The sequence below is a fragment of the Mytilus trossulus genome, chromosome 4 (genome assembly GCF_036588685.1).
Source record: "Mytilus trossulus isolate FHL-02 chromosome 4, PNRI_Mtr1.1.1.hap1, whole genome shotgun sequence".
Lineage (NCBI taxonomy): Eukaryota > Metazoa > Mollusca > Bivalvia > Mytilida > Mytilidae > Mytilus > Mytilus trossulus.
Window position 1 is genome coordinate 74030340 of NC_086376.1, and position 22713 is coordinate 74053052.

At 30.5% G+C, this 22713-nt stretch overlaps 1 protein-coding gene across 7 annotated transcripts in view; it reads right to left on the reverse strand.

Moving 5' to 3' along the window:
• Window positions 1-17585, reverse strand: part of LOC134715947 (exocyst complex component 4-like) — a 45757-nt gene extending 28172 nt beyond the window's left edge. For 3 of the 7 annotated variants that reach the window (XM_063578518.1, XM_063578519.1, XM_063578522.1), the window contains exons 1-18: window positions 17411-17585; window positions 15825-15865; window positions 14616-14704; window positions 14351-14413; window positions 13342-13480; window positions 12525-12613; window positions 11744-11820; window positions 11191-11338; window positions 10420-10574; window positions 9612-9638; window positions 7663-7733; window positions 6510-6648; window positions 5408-5434; window positions 4323-4394; window positions 3354-3485; window positions 2652-2672; window positions 1365-1445; window positions 794-881 (exon numbers count right to left, since the gene is read on the reverse strand). In XM_063578518.1, the coding sequence (XP_063434588.1) occupies window positions 794-881; window positions 1365-1445; window positions 2652-2672; window positions 3354-3485; window positions 4323-4394; window positions 5408-5434; window positions 6510-6648; window positions 7663-7733; window positions 9612-9638; window positions 10420-10574; window positions 11191-11338; window positions 11744-11820; window positions 12525-12613; window positions 13342-13480; window positions 14351-14413; window positions 14616-14704; window positions 15825-15865; window positions 17411-17464 (1513 nt within the window). In that variant the 5' untranslated portion in view covers window positions 17465-17585. The remainder of the gene's footprint in view (window positions 1-793; window positions 882-1364; window positions 1446-2651; window positions 2673-3353; window positions 3486-4322; window positions 4395-5407; window positions 5435-6509; window positions 6649-7662; window positions 7734-9611; window positions 9639-10419; window positions 10575-11190; window positions 11339-11743; window positions 11821-12524; window positions 12614-13341; window positions 13481-14350; window positions 14414-14615; window positions 14705-15824; window positions 15866-17410) is intronic. The other 4 variants (XM_063578524.1, XM_063578523.1, XM_063578521.1 and 1 more) reach the window with 4 other exon arrangements.
• Window positions 17586-22713: the final 5128 nt, after the last annotated feature.

Consider the following 22713-nt stretch of genomic DNA (forward strand, 5'->3'; position numbering starts at 1 on the left):
CTTTGACATTTACCTGTGATATTGTTAACACTGAGTTTACACACTTCATGTGACATTTACCTGTGATGCTGTTTACACTGAGTTTACACATTTCCTGTGACATTTATCTGTGATGTTATTTACACTGAGTTTACACATTTACTGTGATGTTGTTTACACTAGGTTTACACATTCCTGTGATATTTACCTGTGATGTTGTTTACACTTGGTTTACAGATTTCCTGTGATATTTACCTGTGATGTTGTTTACACTTGGTTTACACAATTCCTTTGACATTTACTTGTGATATTGTTAACACTGAGTTTACACACTTCATGTGACATTTACCTGTGATGCTGTTTACACTGAGTTTACACATTTCCTGTGACATTTATCTGTGATGTTATTTTCACTGAGTTTACACATTTACTGTGATGTTGTTTACACTAGGTTTACACATTCCTGTGATATTTACCTGTAATGTAGTTTACACTTGGTTCACACATTTTCTGTGAGTAAGTTAACACTTGGTTTACAGATTTCCTGTGGTATTTACCTGTGATGTTGTTTACACTGGGTTTACACCTTCCTGTGACATTTACCTGCGAAGTTGTTTACACTTGGTTTACACATTTTCTAAGATTTAGTTTACACTAGGTTTACACATTTCCTGCGATATTTACCTGTGATTTAGTTTACACAAGGTTCACACATTTCCTGTGATATTTACCTGTGATGTTGTTTACACTTGGTTTACAGATTTCCTGTGATATTTACCTGTAATGAAAGGAACAGATTTCCTTTGATATTTACCTGTGATGTTGTTTACACTTGGTTTACAGACCATCTGATGTTTACCGAGTCCAACTTCTGATAAAAGGTTGACATGAAACAAATTTCCCTGTGATAAAAAAAACCACAATGAGCAGTTTTTAAACAATTGTTTTTCCATCCATATATTGCATACCAAAAGTTTTATCTACCTAACACGTCTATCCTAGTTGTGTTAGTTCTAAAAACATAGAGACTTTTTGAAATTGAGTTACACTGCCTCACTTTACACTTTTCACTGAAAACGTTAACAATCACATATAGAACATTGACATAAAACAGAATAGACAAGTTGAATTACAAGATAAGCATGTTATTGGTGCCTAATGTTTGCTGCTTACATTTTTTATCACTTCAAAAACTGATAGTTTAATATATACCAGTAAATTTGATTTGTTATCTAAAATAAAGTACATTACAATTTGCGAAGAATTTTTTTTATTTTGTTAAAAAATATTGGAAATTGAACACAAACCATGTGAAATATGTTATTTATATTGTACATGTACAATGTTCCCTAGTAAAGGGAAATAAAAGTCTGACCAATACTTACTGTATCAAAAGTCATGTTATCATCTACATAGCTGTTGGTACTCATAGCATGGATAGAAGCATCAAATCTAAACAATGATATCTGTAAACAAAACATCAGAAATACATCATAAGAATTTTGAACAATTAAACACCACTGAAAGTGTAACAGTATAAATTTAATTATAGTTGCTTGCTTAACATCCACTGGCAAAACTACATGCATATTCAGGGTTGTCTAGGCCATGCCAGTTGCTAGTAAAGACACAGATTATACCTCTGTTTAATTTAAACTCTACAGCAAATCAAAAAAGAACAGCAAAAAATTATAAAAAAAGAAGCCTTTGCTTTATAAGATATTTATCATATTTGTCATCCAGAAAAGCTTATCTTTTTTAGTGTATTGATTAATATATGAACTGTCATTCATTTGCAATAATGTACAGATTTAAATCCATAAATTCAACTTTCAAATGATCAATACCAGGCTAAAAGCACAAAATGCATTCTTCATACCTACATTAACATTTGGATTTATTTTTACAATATAATCAAATATATTTAGAGTTAACTTTGAAAGAACAGAAAACTTCTAAAACACAAATATAAATTTTAATTTCAACATTGAGACACTACAAATTGATTATTTTGATAAATTTTAATAAACAATGATTGATAGATTGATTGATGTTTAACACCACTTTAAACACTATTTGAAATTTCATCGCCAGCAGTATTTATTAGTGGAAGTACCTTCAGAAGGAAAACTGTCAAGCGTATTCAATTAACATTAGGGTTAAATGCACCTGCAACATGTGGTCCTCAGACTCAAATAAAAGTCTTTTAGTTAAAACTGGGAATTTAGGTAATAAATTTAGAGTGTCAAAATTCTGTCAAACTGACTTTTTTTTTATTATCACAAATAAAATACTATATAGTACTATTTTACTGTTATAATGTAATCTTTTGAAAAGTTAATGCTCAAGTCATATTGCTGCATATATATTTCTTACTACTTAAACTAAGTTATTTATTTGAGAGCCAGATGCTGACCTAAATGTATGCATAGTTCCATTTTATGGATACATGATCTTTTAAGGGTATTTTTTAAAGTGTCTCTTTTATTCTGGAACATAATCCTTCACTCCTAGTGATAATCTAACATAAAGAACTCTGTATACTGCTGGTTATGTTTATATATGAATAATACGAAAATTAGTGAAGCTTAATGCCAAATATGTTAAACTATTAGATTACTAGTAAGGGAGATAATTTGAAAGCATATTTATAAAATCTATTTAAAATAGACCTTATCACTCTTTCCATGGTGCTACAAACAGAATAATTGTTAAGATTTTCAAGTTATAAATTACTTTATTAAAGACTGACATCTTAAAAGAATATATATATACTGTAAACTGCAATTTTAGAGCAAAATAAAACCAATATAAAGGACACATATGAAACATAATGAGACAATAAAACAGAATATAAGTAATAGAAAAACTCGTCACAACACAAATGATAAAATTCAGAAAATCAAAGACCAATTTTCTGCATACTACTATTATTTGATAACTGTGAATAAACCTGATCAATGTGTTATGCCAAAATGGTATATTTTTGTATAACTCAATACAAACACTTAAGTTACATTAAAGTTTGTAAAATTTTATATGTAAGGTAAATGTTTAGTACTTTGAATTGTTATGCAATCTGTAATTCATACTATATAAATTCATTTTCAAAGAACATGTGAATCTTGAAATACCTAGGTAAATATTGAAACTTGATAAATCCTTTTTTTTTCTACATATCTGCATATACATGAGGATTTTAGTTCTCATTTATACCAGTGTTCATGAGCCATGTACTTGATAGTTTTATGCTTTTTTAAATGTACTCTGCCTGCTATTAAGGTTCAATTATAGGGATCCTCTTGAATCTTAAATCTAAGGCTGTCATACAAGGTGTAACCATTTTACATAACATAAAAATCATCTATTATTACCTTTTTTGATTTGGTTGGCTTTTTCTTACTGAAGTATGAGTTTATGTCTGTACTTGGTTCATCAAAACTTGTGGGAGCTCTTTGTCTGGAAGATGTCTGTACATCTAAATATTCTCTCAGAACTAATTCAAGCTGTAAATAAAAAACAAAAAAATAATATGCAGTTAATATAACTTACTATGGATTCATTTTTATTTGTTGGAGAACAATTTTCATGAGTTTCATGGGTACATGTGAACTACAAATTTAAATGTTCAATGACATACAAATTTCTGTAAAGTTGTATCCAGACTTTGGCAGAACCAGATAATCACATATCCACAAAAATACAAAGTGTCCACAATCTGCAAAGATTGGTACCCATGAAAATAAATGAATCCATAGTAGATGTTCTTTATTAATCCTGCCACAAAATTCAAGCTGTTGTCTGTTTAAAACTTTTTATCAGACAATCTATTGTCCATTAGTCTTAAAGCATAATTGTTTGATTGACAATCATCCACATCTCCTAATTCTAATATAATATTTAACAGAACAGCTTCAACATAATCCAAGGTAAATGGGGACAAAAAATTAAAACACTAATAGACAATTATAATAGCATATTTGAAACAAGATTGTATCCACAGTACACGGATGCCCCACTCACATTATCATTTTCCATGTATAGTGGACCGCAAAATTTGGGTAAAAACTCTTGTTGGCATTAAAATTAGAAAGATCATAACATAGGGATCATGTGTACTAAGTTTCAAGTTGCTTGGACTTCAATTCAACTTCAACTACCTTGACCAAAAACTTTGATCTGAAGGGGGACAGACAGACAGACTGATGCACCCACTAACCAGAAAACATAATGTCCCTCTACTATCGTAGGTTGGGCATAAAAAGACTGAAATCTTATCCATAAAACAAGACGAGAAGATGCTATATTGTCTCTCCATAAGTCATTTCAATAGCAATACTTACAACTGCTTGTATCTTTGACCAAACATCATTCATATCATATAACAATTCATTTCTAACTGGTACACCAGACACCTATGGAAAATAAATGTTTGAGTAAAGTTTTCATCAAGCTCTACAAATCTCATAGGTGTACTGTATCATGAAGTTTATGATTTTTTGGCAATGTATCGTGGCAGGAAATGTCTAACAGCATGATAGATGCTTTCAAAAAAAAAATCAAAGTTATAAAGAAAGAAAAACATGTCCTTTTGCAATTATTGTGAATTCTGTATTAGTAAGATTGTTGACAACAGTCAATTTTATCAAAATCAGGCAAGATGCAAATGGCTTACTAATTCTACAAATGTTTATGTGGCAATGTCCACATAGTGATGAAACAGAATTTTCATATATACACATGATTTCCAAAATGTGTTCAAGTCTGTACACACAAATACAAGTGACATGCAGTTTTTAGACATGCACTTTTATAGATTATCACAATAAAATGTTTTACAAAGTCATGATAAAATGAATATGTTTTTAGGAGAGAAAAAAATGTAAAGAATGAGCCCCTTAATTGTCCCAACAATTAGAAAAGACACAAAATATAATAATTCAACATGCAAAAATATACTGCTCTTTAAAAAACAAAATGAAACAACATAGGCTGAAAAAGCATACATAACTAAACAGTCAGTTAGTCATAGGATCCATATTGCCCAGTGAAAGCAAAATTTGTTGAATACATTTTTTTGTTCAGCTGATAATTGTAAAAAAGGTCAGAAGAAAAATGCTATATTTCTGGTTTATCAATCCACCCCTTTTATTTGACCTTAGCTAAATTTTGTGTTTTTTTGTTTTTGTACTAGTTTTACATACTTCAACATAAACTATACTCCAATTGAAACAAACAAGGCACCAGAAAGACAACACTATTATAAAAAAAAAAAAAATATTTAAAAATACATCACAGGTATGAGTAAATGTAAATATTGATGAAAAACAACTGTATTCAAAAAGGTAGAAAGTAAATAAACAAGAAAACAAAAACAACATATAAGGATACAAAATCATAATACAAACAGCAAGATCCCAATACACACCTCATCGACCGTCTCCTCTGGTGTCGGCTTAAATAGTAAATACCAAAAGTGTCATAACATAACATTCAAGTCAGCCTCAAGAGTGTGAAAATCTACTTTAGAGTCAAAATTCTCATTTATAAAAAAGATTGGCTAAAAATAATCCAGTTCAGCTTGTGACTGTACTGTTTTCTATAAAGATTCATTCTATGTCTGTACAAAACTGCGTTCAAGGATTTATATTTTTGTTAGAATCAAGGTTATAAAATATCAGGTTTTAAACATAGTTGAAAAGACATCATGCCAGAAATCTTACTTATATAAAGTAGAAAGACTAAAAATTCCAAACCAATGCATTGTTTATAAATGTTTTCTTGTTAAGTGAAGAATTATGCTCAATCATTAGTTGAATACTTATTTCAATATTTGGATAATAATAATTAATATAACTGAAGAGTTCTTTTCATTTGATTGGGACAAGATTAATAGATGAAAAAAGATGAAACAGATGAAAATGATTAAGAAAGATTTCACAGTTTTTAGACATGTAGCTTTACTGAGAAAAACAGAAGTTTTTTTCGTGTACCTTTTATTTACAACTTTTTGGAGTGAAGGAATTCTGCTTTATTTTGAGGGGTTTTAACTTTAAACAACATTTTCCAGAGATGTTTAAAACATCTAAGGTCTTTTTTATAAGACTGCCTTTTCAAAAAGAACATATTTTTTTTCCCTAAATTTTTAAGGAAATCTGGAAATTCATTGATTATTATTTTTACTCTTGAAATAAGTTATGCAGAACAAAATGCAAGATATTTGTGAGTTTTTAAATGACTCAAAAAGTGAAAAACTTTATAAATTGAAAAAAAAATAGACAGTAACCTAATTTGTTTACCAGTTTATCATAAGAGTTGGATGAACTTAGAGAAACTTCTTCAAATTAGGAAGGATGAAGAAATCAAATGCATATTTCTGTATTTTTTTTCGATTAAAAAAAAGTGACATTAAAAGCTGCAACAAATATTTGGCCAAAACAAAAAAATAGCTGACAAGTAAGAGAAATCACTGATTTTATCAAATAAAGGAAATAAAGGAATAAATAAAAGTTAGAAAAAAAAATACATACTATAATTCTCTGTAAGTTACGGAGTACAATCTTATGCATTCTGGCAACATTTCTGAATTGATGAAAAACATTTTCTAGAAGTTCCAATAAAAATCTTGGTTGGTTCTGGCTAGATAAAGACTCTCCTTGTTGTGCATAACTGTAAGGATAAGATCATACAGTAAAAGTAAACTCATCATCGATACCAGGACTAAATTTAGTATATACGCCAGACGCGCGTTTTGTCTACAAAAGACTCATCAGTGACACTCGAATCCCAAAAAGTTAAAAAGGCCAAATAAAGTATGAAGTTGCAGGTCATTGAGAACCAAAATTCCTAAAAGTTTTGCCAAATACAGCTAAGGTAATCTATGCCTGAGGTAGAAAAACTTTTTGGCTAGTTACTACCACATTTCTTATTTGTTAGAGTAAAAATGTTGACTATATTAATAATTCCAATTTTTTATGTTTATTGAAGACTTCAAGCACTATTCCATTTCTTTTCAATTTTTCAGTGATAAAATTTCCTTTCTGTTCTCTATAAATTCTTACCACCAACTACTGGAGCTATATAATAAAAAGTTTGATGGTCTAGAATTGTAAATTAATTACAAACCTGTTAATCCAAACACACGGTTAGGCTTCTCTTATATTTTTTTTTATACTAAGCATAATCATTGATTTAAAAGATGGGGTTGGACAGCATCATATGCAAATTAACATGATTAAAAGTAGTCTAAATAAACCCAAAAAATGAATATTCTGATTCATAATTCTTTGTTGGATACCAATTCTAGTGGATTTGTGGTAAATGTAAACCCTGGATTCAAATGTATAATGAATAACAAATTCTCTAAGGCTTCATATGCAGATATTGACAAAAACATGAAATCAAATATCCAAGAAATTGCAAGTTTTCTTAAATCCACAATCAAAATCAATACCAACAAAAAAAGTAAATAAATTCCGCAGTACATATGCATGATAAAGTCTCATTTCATACCTCATTCCAACTTGGGGGAGGCATAAGTAACTTTAGAACATGTACTCATTTCAAATTGCAATTATTTCTCAAATATCTCTTAGAAATTTACCCACCATGTTCTGTTATGTGACAGATATTTTGTTCAACATTGCTCAAAAGTCTTCTATTTAAAAAACTAATGTAACTGACCTGTCTACAACCTGTTGAGATGTTCTGGCTACAATGGCTGATAATTCTGGTTCTATCTTTGACTTTATACCCTGTTATATAAACCATACAAGCACTTATTACCTTTATAACATAAGTCAACACATATTGATTATTCATTTCTAATAATTTTTACCAGCAAATCGAAACTCAAAATCTCCTCTAAACAGTACAACAGTTGTCATTAAAAAAAATGGCCACCACCAAAACTAATATCAAAACCATGTGTAAGAATATGATTTTACATATCTTTTTATCATCAGCAAGGGTACTCTATACACCCCTTTTCAACTAAGATGAGGATGAATGAAAAGAAGGTAAATAAGTAGTGTTGTAATTTGAAAAACTATGTTCATAACATAGCATGTTCCCAAAACATTTGTCTTCATGGAATAACTTTGTGATACTTAAATTATGAGCTATATTGTTTCTCATCTAGGCTAGCAAAACACTATGCTCAATAAAACAATCTCTGAACTATTACTTGTAAAATTTCAATATGACAGAAGTTTCCATACTAAAACTATTTTCTTAAATTCTAGTGTGCTTGACAATTAGGTGTATTTTTATGAGGTATGAGTATTTTAAATGTACTTTATTTAATTTATACTTTCAACCTTTCACTTCTAATGCATGTAATAGATTAACATGTTGAACAGTTGAACACTTTGAAGACAACTTCTATCTGTATCTTGAGAGAAACATTTGATGTATTATTATTGTGACTGGGCAAAAATTGGGTTATAGATCTGCAAACTTTTCTAATTAAAAGGGGATTTCCCCCATGAGATATATTGACTTGACATTTGAATTCCTGTATAAAAACACTGAATACCTCAGAGCAGGTGCTCAGAGGAGTTAATAGAAAGACAATTAAAATATATCATTTAAAGTACTAAAGTGTCAGCTATTGGGCAGGTGAAACTAACCAGTAGTGTACCAGCAGCCGAATAGACCAATAAAAGGAGAAATGGAGAAATATATTTATATATTTTACAAATTTATTCCATCTTAAAAGTCAAACAGTTGAACAGTTAAATAGTTTATAAAGTATCAAGATTTAATAAGTAAAATACGGAAAAATCTGTATTTCTGTGAAATTGAAATTTTATCAATTGAAGAGCAGCTACCTATGCAATGTAAACCATAAACAAATATGATTGACCAAACAACTCAATGCTTCCTAAGTGAGTATAGGTCATGCATGATTTAAAGATCCTATAAATATGTCAAACCATTTTTAACAAGTATCATACAACAGGTATCAAATGGGAGTTACTTGTATTTTTTCTACATTTCAGTGTTAAATTGACTGTAATGCCTTTGATAAATGGGCTAATTACTGACATTAAAATGTGATATACATTTAGTAACTTTACTCATATAAATGCTAGATTTCTTTCGCATATAAATCATGATATTTCACCTGTATGTTTATACATGTATTAGTATTCATCACAAAAATTTTAATTTATAAATATTTTTGTTTTATTAGTTACATGTACTACTGTGTATAAATAGGAAATATAATTTATACAATCTACATAATGTAAAAGGCTATAGAGTGTGAAATGCAGAAGACTCAATATTTCACTTTATATATTTGCTTTAAATAACAGCTACTGTTCTGAAAATATCTACTTAATGTAGTTAATATCTTTATCATTAATAAGCAAAATCTAAGTTAATTTAGAGAGACAGTCAAGAGAGTTTCATTTGATTTTTAAATAGTTGACATTGCTTTAATACTGAGAACTGAAAATTCCTAAATATTGGAATTTTAATTTTTATAAACCAAAGAATGAGAAATCATTAAAAAATAAACTAGATAATTAACAAAATTAATTTCATAAACATTAAAAACACTTCAAAATCTTGCAAAAGATGTGAAATTGCAATGCTCAAAACACACCCCTTAAACCGATTCTTACCAGTGGATCTTTCATTTTCTTATTCCTCTACATTAAAATATACAGTGCATTACTTTATTTACAATGTTAAGATTATTCAAGAAGCAAAAAAATGGACCAAACAATGGGTTATTTAATTTTCTTCCAAGATTCTGTGTACTTGTACATGTACCATATTCATTTCAGAAAAAAATTCCATATATTGATTTGAAAGATCTAAAATTTGTTTAAATTTTTCAACACTATGCATGCTTTATTTAGCCTACCTACCAACCTTTCTCTTTGAATCAAAACATTTTAAAGACAAAAATAATTTTAACAACCCTATCTTTAAACTTATATCAAAAGATTTGTTTGTTTCAAATCATATAACAAAAGGTTGTTTGAAGTTATTGATAAATTAATGTCACCATAGTAAAACAAAAAATTCCAGCAAACTATCCTAAAAGACCTGTAATTGTTTCTCATTTTAGAGAAATCTGGAGTTGGTAAGATCACAGAAATAAGTACCAAATGAAACCACACATTCTGAGGACTTTGAAATACATTTGACACTTCTTTATACATATTTCCATTTAGCTTTTTTTTTTAAATAGCACAAAAAAGTTTATTTTTCAACTTTATTTTTCAAAGTATGTTTTCTCATACCTTTGCAGAATTTGACAGAAAAAAACAATTCCTGAAATCAAAGGAATGACAATGGAATTAGGTGGAAAAGCTGAACAGACAATTTCATGTTATGTATTCATTTTTTAGAGTATTCTTTTTTATATTTTTAATGAATCATTTCAACATTTAACTGTTTCCTTCTCAAGGTAAGTTTGTATACCTCAGCAGAATCTGGAATTTTTCTAAGGACAAACAATGCTTCAACTAAAACTGCAATGAAATGTGCAGGATTCTCCTCTGGGTTACCATTCAAATCTTCTTTTATTTCCTTATTCAAATCCATCATTTCTGGAGGTTTCAGCAATTCTGTAGGCTCTAGAAATATTTCAAACATTAATGTCAAACTTGTCATAGAATAAAATTATATTTTTTTTCAATTTCCATTGTAGTAATTTGAATTAGAGTTACTTCTCTTTGGCTGATATATAAGGGTTTAACATGCCCAAAATCCTTCATAAATCAATCAAATTGTTTAATTCTACTAGTTGAAAAAGATACTTTTCTGAACAATTTCCATTTGTTTAAGCCTTGTAGAATTTACCACTACTATCTAGGGTCATTTTCAGACTTGATTAGTCAAATAAAAACCAAAAACAATTTTCAATTCAGAAAGGGTGACAATCACTGTTGCATGACTTACTGCACTCAAATACTGTGGTGTAAAAAGATCAAAATATGAAAAATAAAGGAGATTTCTTTTGATATAATTGAAACCAGCCATTTGTATCATAATCTGTTCCAACTTTTAGTCCATAGACCAATAATACAACATAATTCTTATGTGTCAATATTTTTCCCCCTTTTACTCACTAGTCAAAATAAAATTTACTACTCTAGGATATCAGACTAGTTGCCAAATAGTGCAAACTAAAATATCATGAATAAAAAATTGCCTCATTCAAGAAAAAAAAACAAGAGTTGCACTACTTACTTGTCTGTTTGCATTCTGGGTCAGATAACTGCTTTGTTAGATTACTTCCTCTTCTGTATGATGAAGAACGTTTTAATGAAACAGACTGATCAGGAACGGCTGCATAAATCTGTTTGTTCAATTCCTCTATCAAAGTCTCATGAAGTTGCTAAAGATAAAGAAAAGTGTAACTATCAAAGGAGAAAGAATATGACCATTTACATGATAAACTAAATTTCCACAATCATCTCAACTTTTTTTATTTTAAATAAGTTCTAATGATACTTCGAAATAAGTACTCAGTTAAACAGAAAATAAAAGGTGATTAATGTGATAAACATCGAATCCTCTAATGAAACTTAAAACAAATTCTAGGATATTCTGATTCCTCGTTCCTTAGAAAAATGTGGCAAAAATTTAATGTCTCTACAGAAAGAGATCAAACAGTATACACTTGAAGGTAGAATAAGTTTACCCTAACAATGAAGTTTGAGTTCTTTAAAGTAATTAATTTATCTTGTTTCTTCAAATTTAAGGTAACATTGTCAATAGCAAAGGATATTTATAAACTTACTTCATTACGAGCAATCAATTCAGCTTTGAGATCTCTGAGGGCATCTATCCCAGCTAACGGTTTCTCTAATTTAGCAACTACAAACATTGATCAATATTTCCGTTAGATGAAACATATCTTGAAATTATAAAAGACATATTTTTCAATATCTAATAAATGGAACAAAAAATATTCTTGATTATGTATTTTATTTCCCTCTGGACAATAAACAACTACATGAACCATCCATCATCATTAAACCAGTTTTTTTATTTCATCCAACTATTGACAATCCTTGTGGTCTCTCAGTGTTTTTATAATTCTGTTCTTGTTTGTCATTTGGAATTCACCATTGAATCATTAAATATAAAGCTAAACCGTCAATGAAGAACTCAGTGGATATGAATGAATGGAAATCAGGTGTATATATCTATGATACAGCAATGCAATAACAAGAATACTCAAAGACATCTAGAGATTAACATACTGTCTAGAATAAAAAAACAAATGTATACATGTATTGCTTGTATGTAATGACAATCTTTAAATCACCCTTTTTTTTATTGATATTTGATAGACACCAACAGTGATCAGTAATAGACACTCAACTCTTTAAGTACAAAAAACAACAAGAAGCAGCTAAAGAAAACCATTGATATTCTGACAAGGTGGTTGAAGAACATGTAAATAGAAATGTAGGAGGTTAAGAACTCTTTTAGTCCTATCAGCTTGATATTTTACATAATATCAGTGTTCTTTCTATTGAGCTTCTTTTATTCTATGTACAAAACATTATATTTACCTGCATTTACTAGTAGGTCTGTAGCGTGCAAGTAATGCTTACTGATGATAAAATTATCTAACTTTACAGGTACCTCTTTTATAAGTTCCCTAAAAGCAAAAAAAAAATACATGTTTAGTGAATTAACATTACAAAGTACCTTACAATCTTGAATTAGCAGATCTTTTCTAAAAAATAAAAACTGTCGAGTGTTAACACAGATATACAGGTGTGTCTCGCCTGTATGTTATTTTGATTGTATTAGTGCAATGCATGAATGTGAAACATGAAAATCTTCAAAACATGGAAGTTCTGTTTTCTTGGTCTCTTACATCAACATTAATAGTGTTTTTATTACCGGAATAGGAAATATTTGCAAGTCACCAAGAATTATTTCTTAATTTTGCTCATAACTGTGATTAGACATTATCCTGATTATTATCAATAAGATAGAATGGTATGGTGGCCAGTTTGTGCCACTTTGAATTTTCCCATTTCATAATCTATATAGAGCGAAAACATGAAATCAAGAAGTAGAAAATGGGGTGAAGTAAAAAAACGTGAAAACAGGTGAAAGAATTTTTTTTATCACTTATTTTTTCAACCTTTCAATTTTTACAGCTGCAGACATGCTATCAGGTGACCCATAGAGGGTAATCACAAAAATGAGAAAACAGAAAGAAAATATATTTAGCGTTTTTTACTTCACCTTTACGACTTCTTTTTTTCGTGTTTTCTCTCTATGGAATATGAAAGGCGAATTGTGAAATGGCCTTAACCAGCCAGCATAAAATGATGCAACTTTTCTTACAGATAAATTCTCAGAAAAGAAACTTACACCTGATCTAATAAAGCTACCATAGCTTTGTGTTCAACTCCTTCTATCCATAATCTTCTTAGTTCATCTCTCTTACAATGTAACAAAGTCTTACAGCTACTTAAATCTTCTCTTATCTTTGTTATTCTCTCCCTTGAATCTACAAAATAATCAAATACAAAACTGCAGAAACAGGTAAAAATAATTATTTAATTATCAGACAACTTATCATTTCTATCAAAACCAACATTTTCCCTTTTACAAATAAATTATTTATACATGATGGTGCACAAACAACAGCAAAAAGTAATTGATTATATCTTCTAAATTCACAAAATTTGAAAAAATAATGCATGTACAAATGTACTACTTTTATAAATTACAATAAAATAATGCATGTACAAATGTACTACTTTTATAAATTACAATAAAATAATGCATGTACAAATGTACTACTTTTATAAATTACTAGGTCAATTGGGCAAACAGTAAGGTGCAGTTGCCAGTCTTTTTCTTTTTTTGAATATTTGCCTGACAATTAATTATGGAACACAGAATGTTTCTAAAAAGCCTCTAACATCAGTTTTCTTTATGAAACATTTAAATTATTGCAGTATTTGTCAAAAGTATTTTCAGATGTTTCAGTTACTGGCCTGCTTCAGTTTCTCTGTCATCTGATGTCTTAAGTGCCCATGGTGATATATGATTCTGAAAGGCTACAAATGTTTCAGCTACTATAAAATTGAGAAAGGAAATGAGGAATGTGTCAAAGCAACAACAACCCGACCATATAGCCTGCTTCTGTTTCTGTGTTATCTATTATAAAGCATCCATGGCGTAATGTTTCAAAATTGTATCAGTAATTTAAATTAAAAATGTGTTCCCTTCTAAAGACTTAATGGTAACGAATGAAGAATTCATCATATTTCACAGGTACTACCTGTCATACTTTTAACAAGCTATTTATGGTTAAAGATAACATGGTTCTCTTCATTCATTATGTAACAAATGTATCCAAAAGCATACTTACCATTTATGCATTTGCTCATCCTACTAAAATCTTGTGTAACTTTGGTAAGATCTTCATAGTGTGCTGAAAAAGTGACAAAAGTTGTGAGAACTATACAATTTAATTTAATAGTTTTCTTTTATTCTATATAAAATCTACAATTTGTTAATTCTCCTTGATGCTAGGTACAAATATAACCCAAGACTGGAATTCTTAAGTAAAGTTATTATATGAAACAAAGTTCATCAGATTATAAGTTACTAGTTTATAAATTAAATATCCATACCTGTAACTAATTCTCCTAATTTCTTATCACTCTGTTTGTAAGCTTTGTCAATTCTTGCCTTTTCTTTTTCTCTTTGTTCAAAATCAGCACTGAAAAAAAAGACCTGACATGTGAAAAATATAGATTGATATACATGATTATATCACACTCTTAAATTCATTAAATCTAACACAAATTGTTTGATCATGTATTTTATAAGTATTTTTAACATATCAATGCATAATAATTCATAAACTTCTGCTAGAGATATAAATCTACTTGCATCTCATTATTTAAACAGAGTGTGTGGGCCAGATGCAAAAAGTTGCATTTAAATGTAGTTATATTATCTAAACAAAATGACTCTGAGAATGGTGCTTTGTGCTAGGTTTTGTCTTTTTGTAAGGTGTGTTCGTTGTTAGCAACTAAGCATTGATCTTATGAAACAAACCACTTACAACTGATTTTTACAGTTTCTTGTTGGGTTGTAACAATACAGTCAGAGATTTAAGGCATCACTAACATGGTCCAAATTCTTTTCATGTATGTTAATGTCATATATCAAGAGCCTGTAATCCAGTGATTGTTTAAGAAATATTTCCTACATGTCATACTCTATGCTCATTTTAACATGGATAGGCATTATATTTGTCCATATTTTACACTGAGATTTAGCAAGGTGTAAAATATGGTCAAATATAATGCCTACCAATGTTCATGGTGATAAAAGGAGCATAGAGCATGACATGTAGGAACTATTTCGATTCTAATAGGACAAATACAGTGTTTTTACATGTATTTATCGAAACGCATAAAAAAAATGTAAAAAATGTTAGGCTGTTCTCGTTTCCTCCCTTGTGGAGTCTGTACATTACATGTTCATATTCAATAAATTTGAAAAATAAATTATAAGAAATAACTGTAATATTGTGTCAGTCTATTCGAAAAAACATAAAAAATGTGGTGCACACTGTTAATAACCTGCTATGCGTGTTATTTAGTGTGCACCACATTTTAATCACAAATTTCTTACATTTAAGTGTTTTGTTATTTTTGGAAAATAATACCATGAAAGCATTTTTGGAATAATTCTGTGTATTAGAATTGTTCAAACATATCATAAGAACATAAAGAATGAGTTCATAAAACTACAATCCAAGTCATCTGTTAATGATCATTTAGCACCCAATGGTATTTTTCTGTTATACGTATAAAATTTACAGTACTTACCTGTGAGAGAGTGTTCTTACAATTCTCATCAAAAACTCAGACTGAAAAAAATAATAATAAATGAATTTAATCATTGGTCATGTTGGTGCTAAGAATTGATAGTGAAATTCATAAATCATTGACATGAAAACATTAAAACATAAAGTTTACAATTACCATATATATATATTATTAAGAAAATGAATAAAAAATTACAATAAAACCTTTTCATTGTTCATGTTCTTGTTACACACAGGTTGATCACCAAACTACTATATATATTGTTGGGAAAATGCAAAGATGCATGCAAACTTTTTTTTAAGTTATAAATAAAAACTACTGAAATGAGAAATATTGTTTAATTTGCTGAATTTCTTCCATACAAAGTTATCAGTTATTTACCATTTCGGCTTTTGAATCATAGAGTATATTTCATCAATACTGTTTCTTAAAAAAATATTCCTTCAAAATACACACAACTTTTTTATGTGCAAATTGACACTTATCCTGAATCATATAACTACTTCATTGAACTTGACTTTTATAATAACTTATCATTATTTGATTATTGGGCTGAATCCAATTTGGGACAGTAGTGACCTTTTAGTTATACCATGGAAGTGTTATATTGACAGGAACTACTACAAATAGACTTCACCTTTTATCTGCAAGGCTGCAAGCAATATACATGTAATGACGTATTATTAATTCTTTTGAAGCATGACACGTTATTTCCACACCAGCATGTGGCGCCCTACAATATTATCATTCTTGGTTGTTTTTGTGAACAAAGAAATCAAAATTTGTGTGACACATTCTAAGGAAACAGCAATCAGCAAACCTGGCAATATTCTGTTACCCTATATTTTCTTATGTGTGTTGATTGATTTTTTACGCGACATAATTATTAATTCTAGAAAGAAAAATAACATTGACGATGAAATTTGTACCATTTCTATTGAATAAATAAACCATGTTTGTTGATTTATTATTTTGGTAGAAACTGTGCTATCTAAATAAATGTATCACAAGCTGTGATAAATTACTGTTGGCATACATTTCATTCACATGTAAGACGATTATAAAATAGTTGTTCTGATTTATGAAATAAATAAAAGATATTTTAAATTAAAAGTAAGATCATTAGTTCATTTATTCTCATATTTAGAACTGAAAATTTCCACCATCTACTTTTTATATGCATCAGACATTTTGTTGGAATTTGAAAAAAATGGGTGCTTATAGACTTAGGGGACTACTATGTGAGGTGCAAATTTGTAGGGTGCCAAAGTGTATTGGGTGCGAACAGAACTAATACCACATTGTACATGTACCTGATGCCAGCACTGACATGTTTCCACTATCCAGGCATCCAGGTTCACCTTCCTGAGACCCTGCACCTACCTCTGAAAACCAATAACATTGGGGAAGCACTTGACTCATGTCATATGAAACTACAAAGTCAGAGTAGGTCTTAAAACGTTTATAAGTTGCTAAAGTATGTCTGTAGTCAGAATATTTTGAGTTGTAAACACTAAAACAGCTAATAATTTTTCAAAAGGTTATGGAAAACTGCAAGAACCATTATAAAAAAAGTAATAACATACCGTTTCCCTTCCTTTGGAAGACGGAGACGTTGTTATTCTTTCTGTTTCGTCCATGGTTTATAAATTATTCAAACACATAAGATGATAAGAAGAATAAGGGGATTTTAGAGAAAATAAAAAATATAAATGGGATGTAAACTTCCGATTACAATTTCTCTCCTCTAACATGAAGAGGTAAACGGACCGTCTGCATGAGTGCGTTCGAAAATGTGATTAGATTTACAAAAGTAGGCCCGAGACCACAATTAATTCTTCTATCATTTCTTTATAACGTTTTGTCGCATTAAAAAAAATTTAATTGTTCTTTTTGTCTAATTTTTTGTGTGAGTAATGTACAGTTCAAGTCCCAAAACATATGCAATTTTCAGAAAAATTGCTTGTTTACATCATACAAATTTGGCCAATACACATCCATACCCCTATAGGCAAGTCAAGAGATGTTCCGAAAAGTGTAAATATAACCTTTTTGCACCTGGCCTAATCACTCTTTCCTTATTAAAATCAGTTAAAATAAAACATCCAAAAGTTTATTTCAGCTCTCTTCTTTTATTCCCACCCCAGAAAAGCTAAGAAATGAATGAGAAAGGGAAAGAAAAAAAAAATAAAGAAAAAATACACTATAATTAAAGGGAACTAAAGCGGGGTCATTAATTGTGGTCTTGGGCCAGTAATCGATTTCTAAAAAAATGAAAATTGTTACAAATATTGAGCGGCATAAGGCTGGTTAGCATTGTAGTATTGTTAATTATTAACAGTCCTTTGCACAATTATCGTAGCTAACTTTTGTTTGTTTGAGTAAAAGAAAATGTGATCATTATATATTCTGTACTGCATCCCGATGGATTGAGTTTGAATGTTTAAAATGAGGGGGGATAGGACCTTTATCGGAACTCCGGGATCGAGTGTTTTTAAGCTCGGGATTTCGGGATTGACCCTTTCGGGATCCGGGAATTTTTTTTTTTAATTTCGGGACGTCGGGAATTACTTTTTTTTAGGTTCGGGACCTCCATGACCTCGGGATTTCGTGTTTTTAAGCCCGGGATTTCGGGATCAGGACCCCTCCTATCCACCTCGTTAATGCATTCAATTTATATATTTTCAACTTTAACAACTATCTTAAATTTATAACACAGATGTATCGATCGTTTGTTTGCCGGGTTTGAAAATACTCGAAAGGAGCAGGTAGGGAAGTTTCGGTTGCTTATTTTTTTTTTATTTACTGCTCTGTGTGTATCCTTCAAGTTGATATTCATCTGATCAAGGATTTGTATAGTATGATCCTTGATCTGATAAAGAAGAAAATTACTTAAGGATATACTTATGTGAATTTTACCTGACATTTGCATTGGTTTTATTTGGGTCTCAAATGGAAAGAAAAAAAATCTGCTCAAATTTTGGAATTGACCTTTACTGAGTTATTAAAGCCATTTACAAGTATGAATAGAAAACTGGGTATTATGGGGCAAAATATTTTACCTTGTATCGTGGCTTTTGTTGGGGGAAAAACAAGCAGTCCGAACATCTGACCAAATTATCAAAACCTCACCTAAGTACATCCTTATACTATCTATCGGATTTGTAGTAACAGGAGCAACACGACAGGTGCCACTTGTGGAGTAGATAATATATACTTACCCTTCCGGAGCTTCGGATATCACCCCCAGTTTTTGGAAGCGTTCGTCTTGCCTTGTTTACTATTATTTATTAGTTTGTCTTTGTCTTTTTTATTCATGGAGTTGTCAAGTTTATTTTCGATTCATGAGTTTGACTGTCCCTCTGGTATCTTTCGCCCCTCTTAAGCAACGTGACCAAAATTCAGATATCATATCTGTCATCATTTTTGGCTTCATACTTTGTTTCAATGTTTCGTATCTATTAGTCATCCCCGTTTTCTGTTTGATTGACGGGCACGAAGAACGACAGGGATTGATAGTTTGATGGTCTATTTTTTTAAGATTATCTAGAAACTTTTTTGCTCACCTGGCCCACAGGTTCATGTAAGCTTATACAATCACTTGCCGTCCGTCGCCTGTAAGTGTTGTCATCGTAAACTATTTCTAGAGTCTTCTCCTATAAAACAACAAAATTTAACTGAATGTTCCTTAGGGTATCTAGTTTATAAATTGTATCCGAAGTTTTGGTCCATTGACAATCATGACCTCCATGTCTAAAAATAGAACATAGTGCTCCAATGCAGTTTTTGTCTTTTATCTAAAAACTAAAGCTGTCAGCGAAAAACTGACAAGGAGTTGAATTGATGAATAATTCAAGATCTATCTGCTATGAAATTTCAGACCAATTTGACCACCCATTGTAGGGTAACTGTCCGAAATTGTTAATTATTATGAAATAATATTGTAAGTGTAAATGACAAACATTTTTTTAACTAATTAGGAACTACAAATAAGTGAAATGATTAAAATTGACTCCTTGAATAGTTATACTTCAAAACTTTAACTCAATGTTCTATATGGTATTTTATAAATTGTATCCGAGAATCATCCGAAGTTTTGATCCATCAACGGGCGTATGACATTTGCGCCGATTTTCAATGAAATTTTTCATTCTTTCATTTGCGCCGATTTCATTTTTTCATTTGCGCCGATTTTATATTTTTTTCTAATTGGATTTACAGGTAAGTTACAGGAAAGTTCATACTTTTACATTGGCGGAGCAGAGAGTATAAAGTCAAATCAAGTGACATTGCAATTGGTAAATTGCTATCCCAATGTTTCGGGTTACCATTCCTTTCCCTAAATGAAACCGATGACTGCTTCACGTTTGACGCTCCGCTCCTTCTATTGACAAATGTCATACATTCTTAGACAACGTACAAGTACACATTCGACATAAAGGTCAACAAATTTGTGATGGCGTCCATAAAATTAACAAAGGGATGAATTCAACTTCACCATTTGGAACTCTTGGTTTAATAGCTTCCTGGTGAGAAAATGCGATCTCTAGAAATGCCCCACCAGCACGTATGCCAGACAAAGAAAAAGAGGTGGCCTTCGTTATCGACAATTACGCCAAATATAGAAAAGACGAAATCATAAGAAAGGAATATATTAGATGTGTTCCCTATACATACTCGGAACGAACAGATTTATGATTCGAATGTATTCCGTTTTCATGGATTTGAATGCTGTACACATATTTTTAATTCGTCATTTTAGTATAAACAAAGTGCTTTTATCTTAGGTTTTTACTTCTTGATTTTAAGCAGGAGACAACAGAGTCAGTTATATACATGTTATGATTGACAAAGTGTATCATAACATATGTACAACTGGCTAACGGAATAGGAAAACGAGGTTACATGTAATGGACGTATGAAAGATAGCTCTTACCAAATCTTGTGATATTATAGGATTATATTGATCATTGGATTATTAAAGTGCCAAAAACTATTGCAAAATGTTCAAGTGTCCAATCTAGATGTTGAATACTAGAGAACCAGGACGAAAAGCTCGGCGTACTTCGTCAGATACAGAAGTGGAACAGACCCTACCAATAGCAAAACGATCCAACAAAATGTCTAGCTCAGAACAGTTAGCCCACCCGTCTAATGCAAAGGGACCCGGACAAGACAATCCCGCTAGTACAAGGTCAGTAAATGACATTTATGATTTATTGACGAAAGTTAGTAATAACCAAGAATCCCTTAGACAATCCATGGAGCAGCGAATCACGAATTTAGAAGTTAGTTTTAAGACCGAAATATCAAGTAAAATGAAATCGTTGAAAGACGAAATTAACATAGAGTTTGCTAAGTTTGATAATGAAATACAAAGTCTTAAACACAAAATAGATACTCTGGAGAAAGGTGAAAGCAATACACAAGTGTCACAGAACATTACTCTCTCTAAACTAGTGTTTAAAAATGTACCAAATACCGACACGGGTGATAGTGAAGATTCCCTCAAGGCATATATTAACGGTATTATTACCTATCTTGAACTGGATTTTAATGTGACAACCGTACAATGCGTAGGATCGAACGCCAATCAACAGAACAAAACGGTACTTGTTAACTTTGATAATGAAACTCAACGTGTAAACGTTCTAAAGAAAAAAAGAAAACTTAAAGACAATCCTATGTACAGTCATGTCTACGTCGAATCTGACAAAACCAGACATGAACGCATGCAAGAAGCTAACATTCGCAAAATTATAAAAACTATTCCTAGTCTAGAAATTCGTGGTGGTAGGGTAATTAAAAAATAGGAAAATTGCCAGTCTTCAAAGTCGAATTTAGAAATTGCAAGTTGGAACTGTAAAGGGTGGTATCTATCAGAAAATACGAAGAATAGTAGAATTTTAAGGGAACAAATTCTTAGCTCATTAAACTTTGACATAATTGGAATATGTGAAACTCACCTGCAATCAAATCAATCTATCGATATATTTGGATACGAATGGTTTGGGAACAATAGGAAAAATATACTTGTAAATTCTTGGCGAGGCTCTGGTGGTGTGGGATTTTTAGTATCGAAAAGTATCCTTGAGAACTTCACATGTAGCGTTTTGAATGATAATTACGAAGACATTCTATGGATATCTCTTAAGTGTAAAAATGACATAAATTTCGTTATTAACATATGTGTGTGTTATTTGCAACCGGAACGCTCTAGTAGAGGCAATATTGCACAGGAGTATTATGATGTTCTGTTGTCGCAAATATATTTATACAGTGGTTGTTCTAATTTATTTGTATGTGGCGATTTTAATGGGAGAATTGGAAATTTACAAGATTTTGATGATAAAATTGATTTCATTCCTGAAAAGTCAAGTATTGACGACGTCCGAAACGCATTTGGAAATTATTTTTTGGATTTTATCAAAGATGCAAAACTATGTGTATTAAACGGACGATCAGAAAAGGACTCCGACAACTATACGTATGTTTCTAAGACGGGAAAGTCAGTGGTTGATTATATTGCGGTTCCATATGCTGACTTGAACAAGTATTCAAAGTTTAAAGTTAAATTAATTTCAGACATTCTTTTACTATTTGACATAACTCCGGCCGCAAAAGCAACTATTCCAGATCACTCTATTCTTTCATGTAGTCTTTCAATTAGTGATTATACAAGCAATTACAGTGAAAACGGTAATGACAGTAATGTATGTTCCAAAAGACGCAAGTATAATGTATGTAATGTTCCGAACGATATTTTCGCAAATCAACGATGCACGAGAGCTATTCTAAGTGTTATTGAACAAATGGAAAATTGTCTAAATGTTAAAAACGAAATCGATAAATTATACGGAAACTTTGTATCTGTACTTCATAGTGAAAT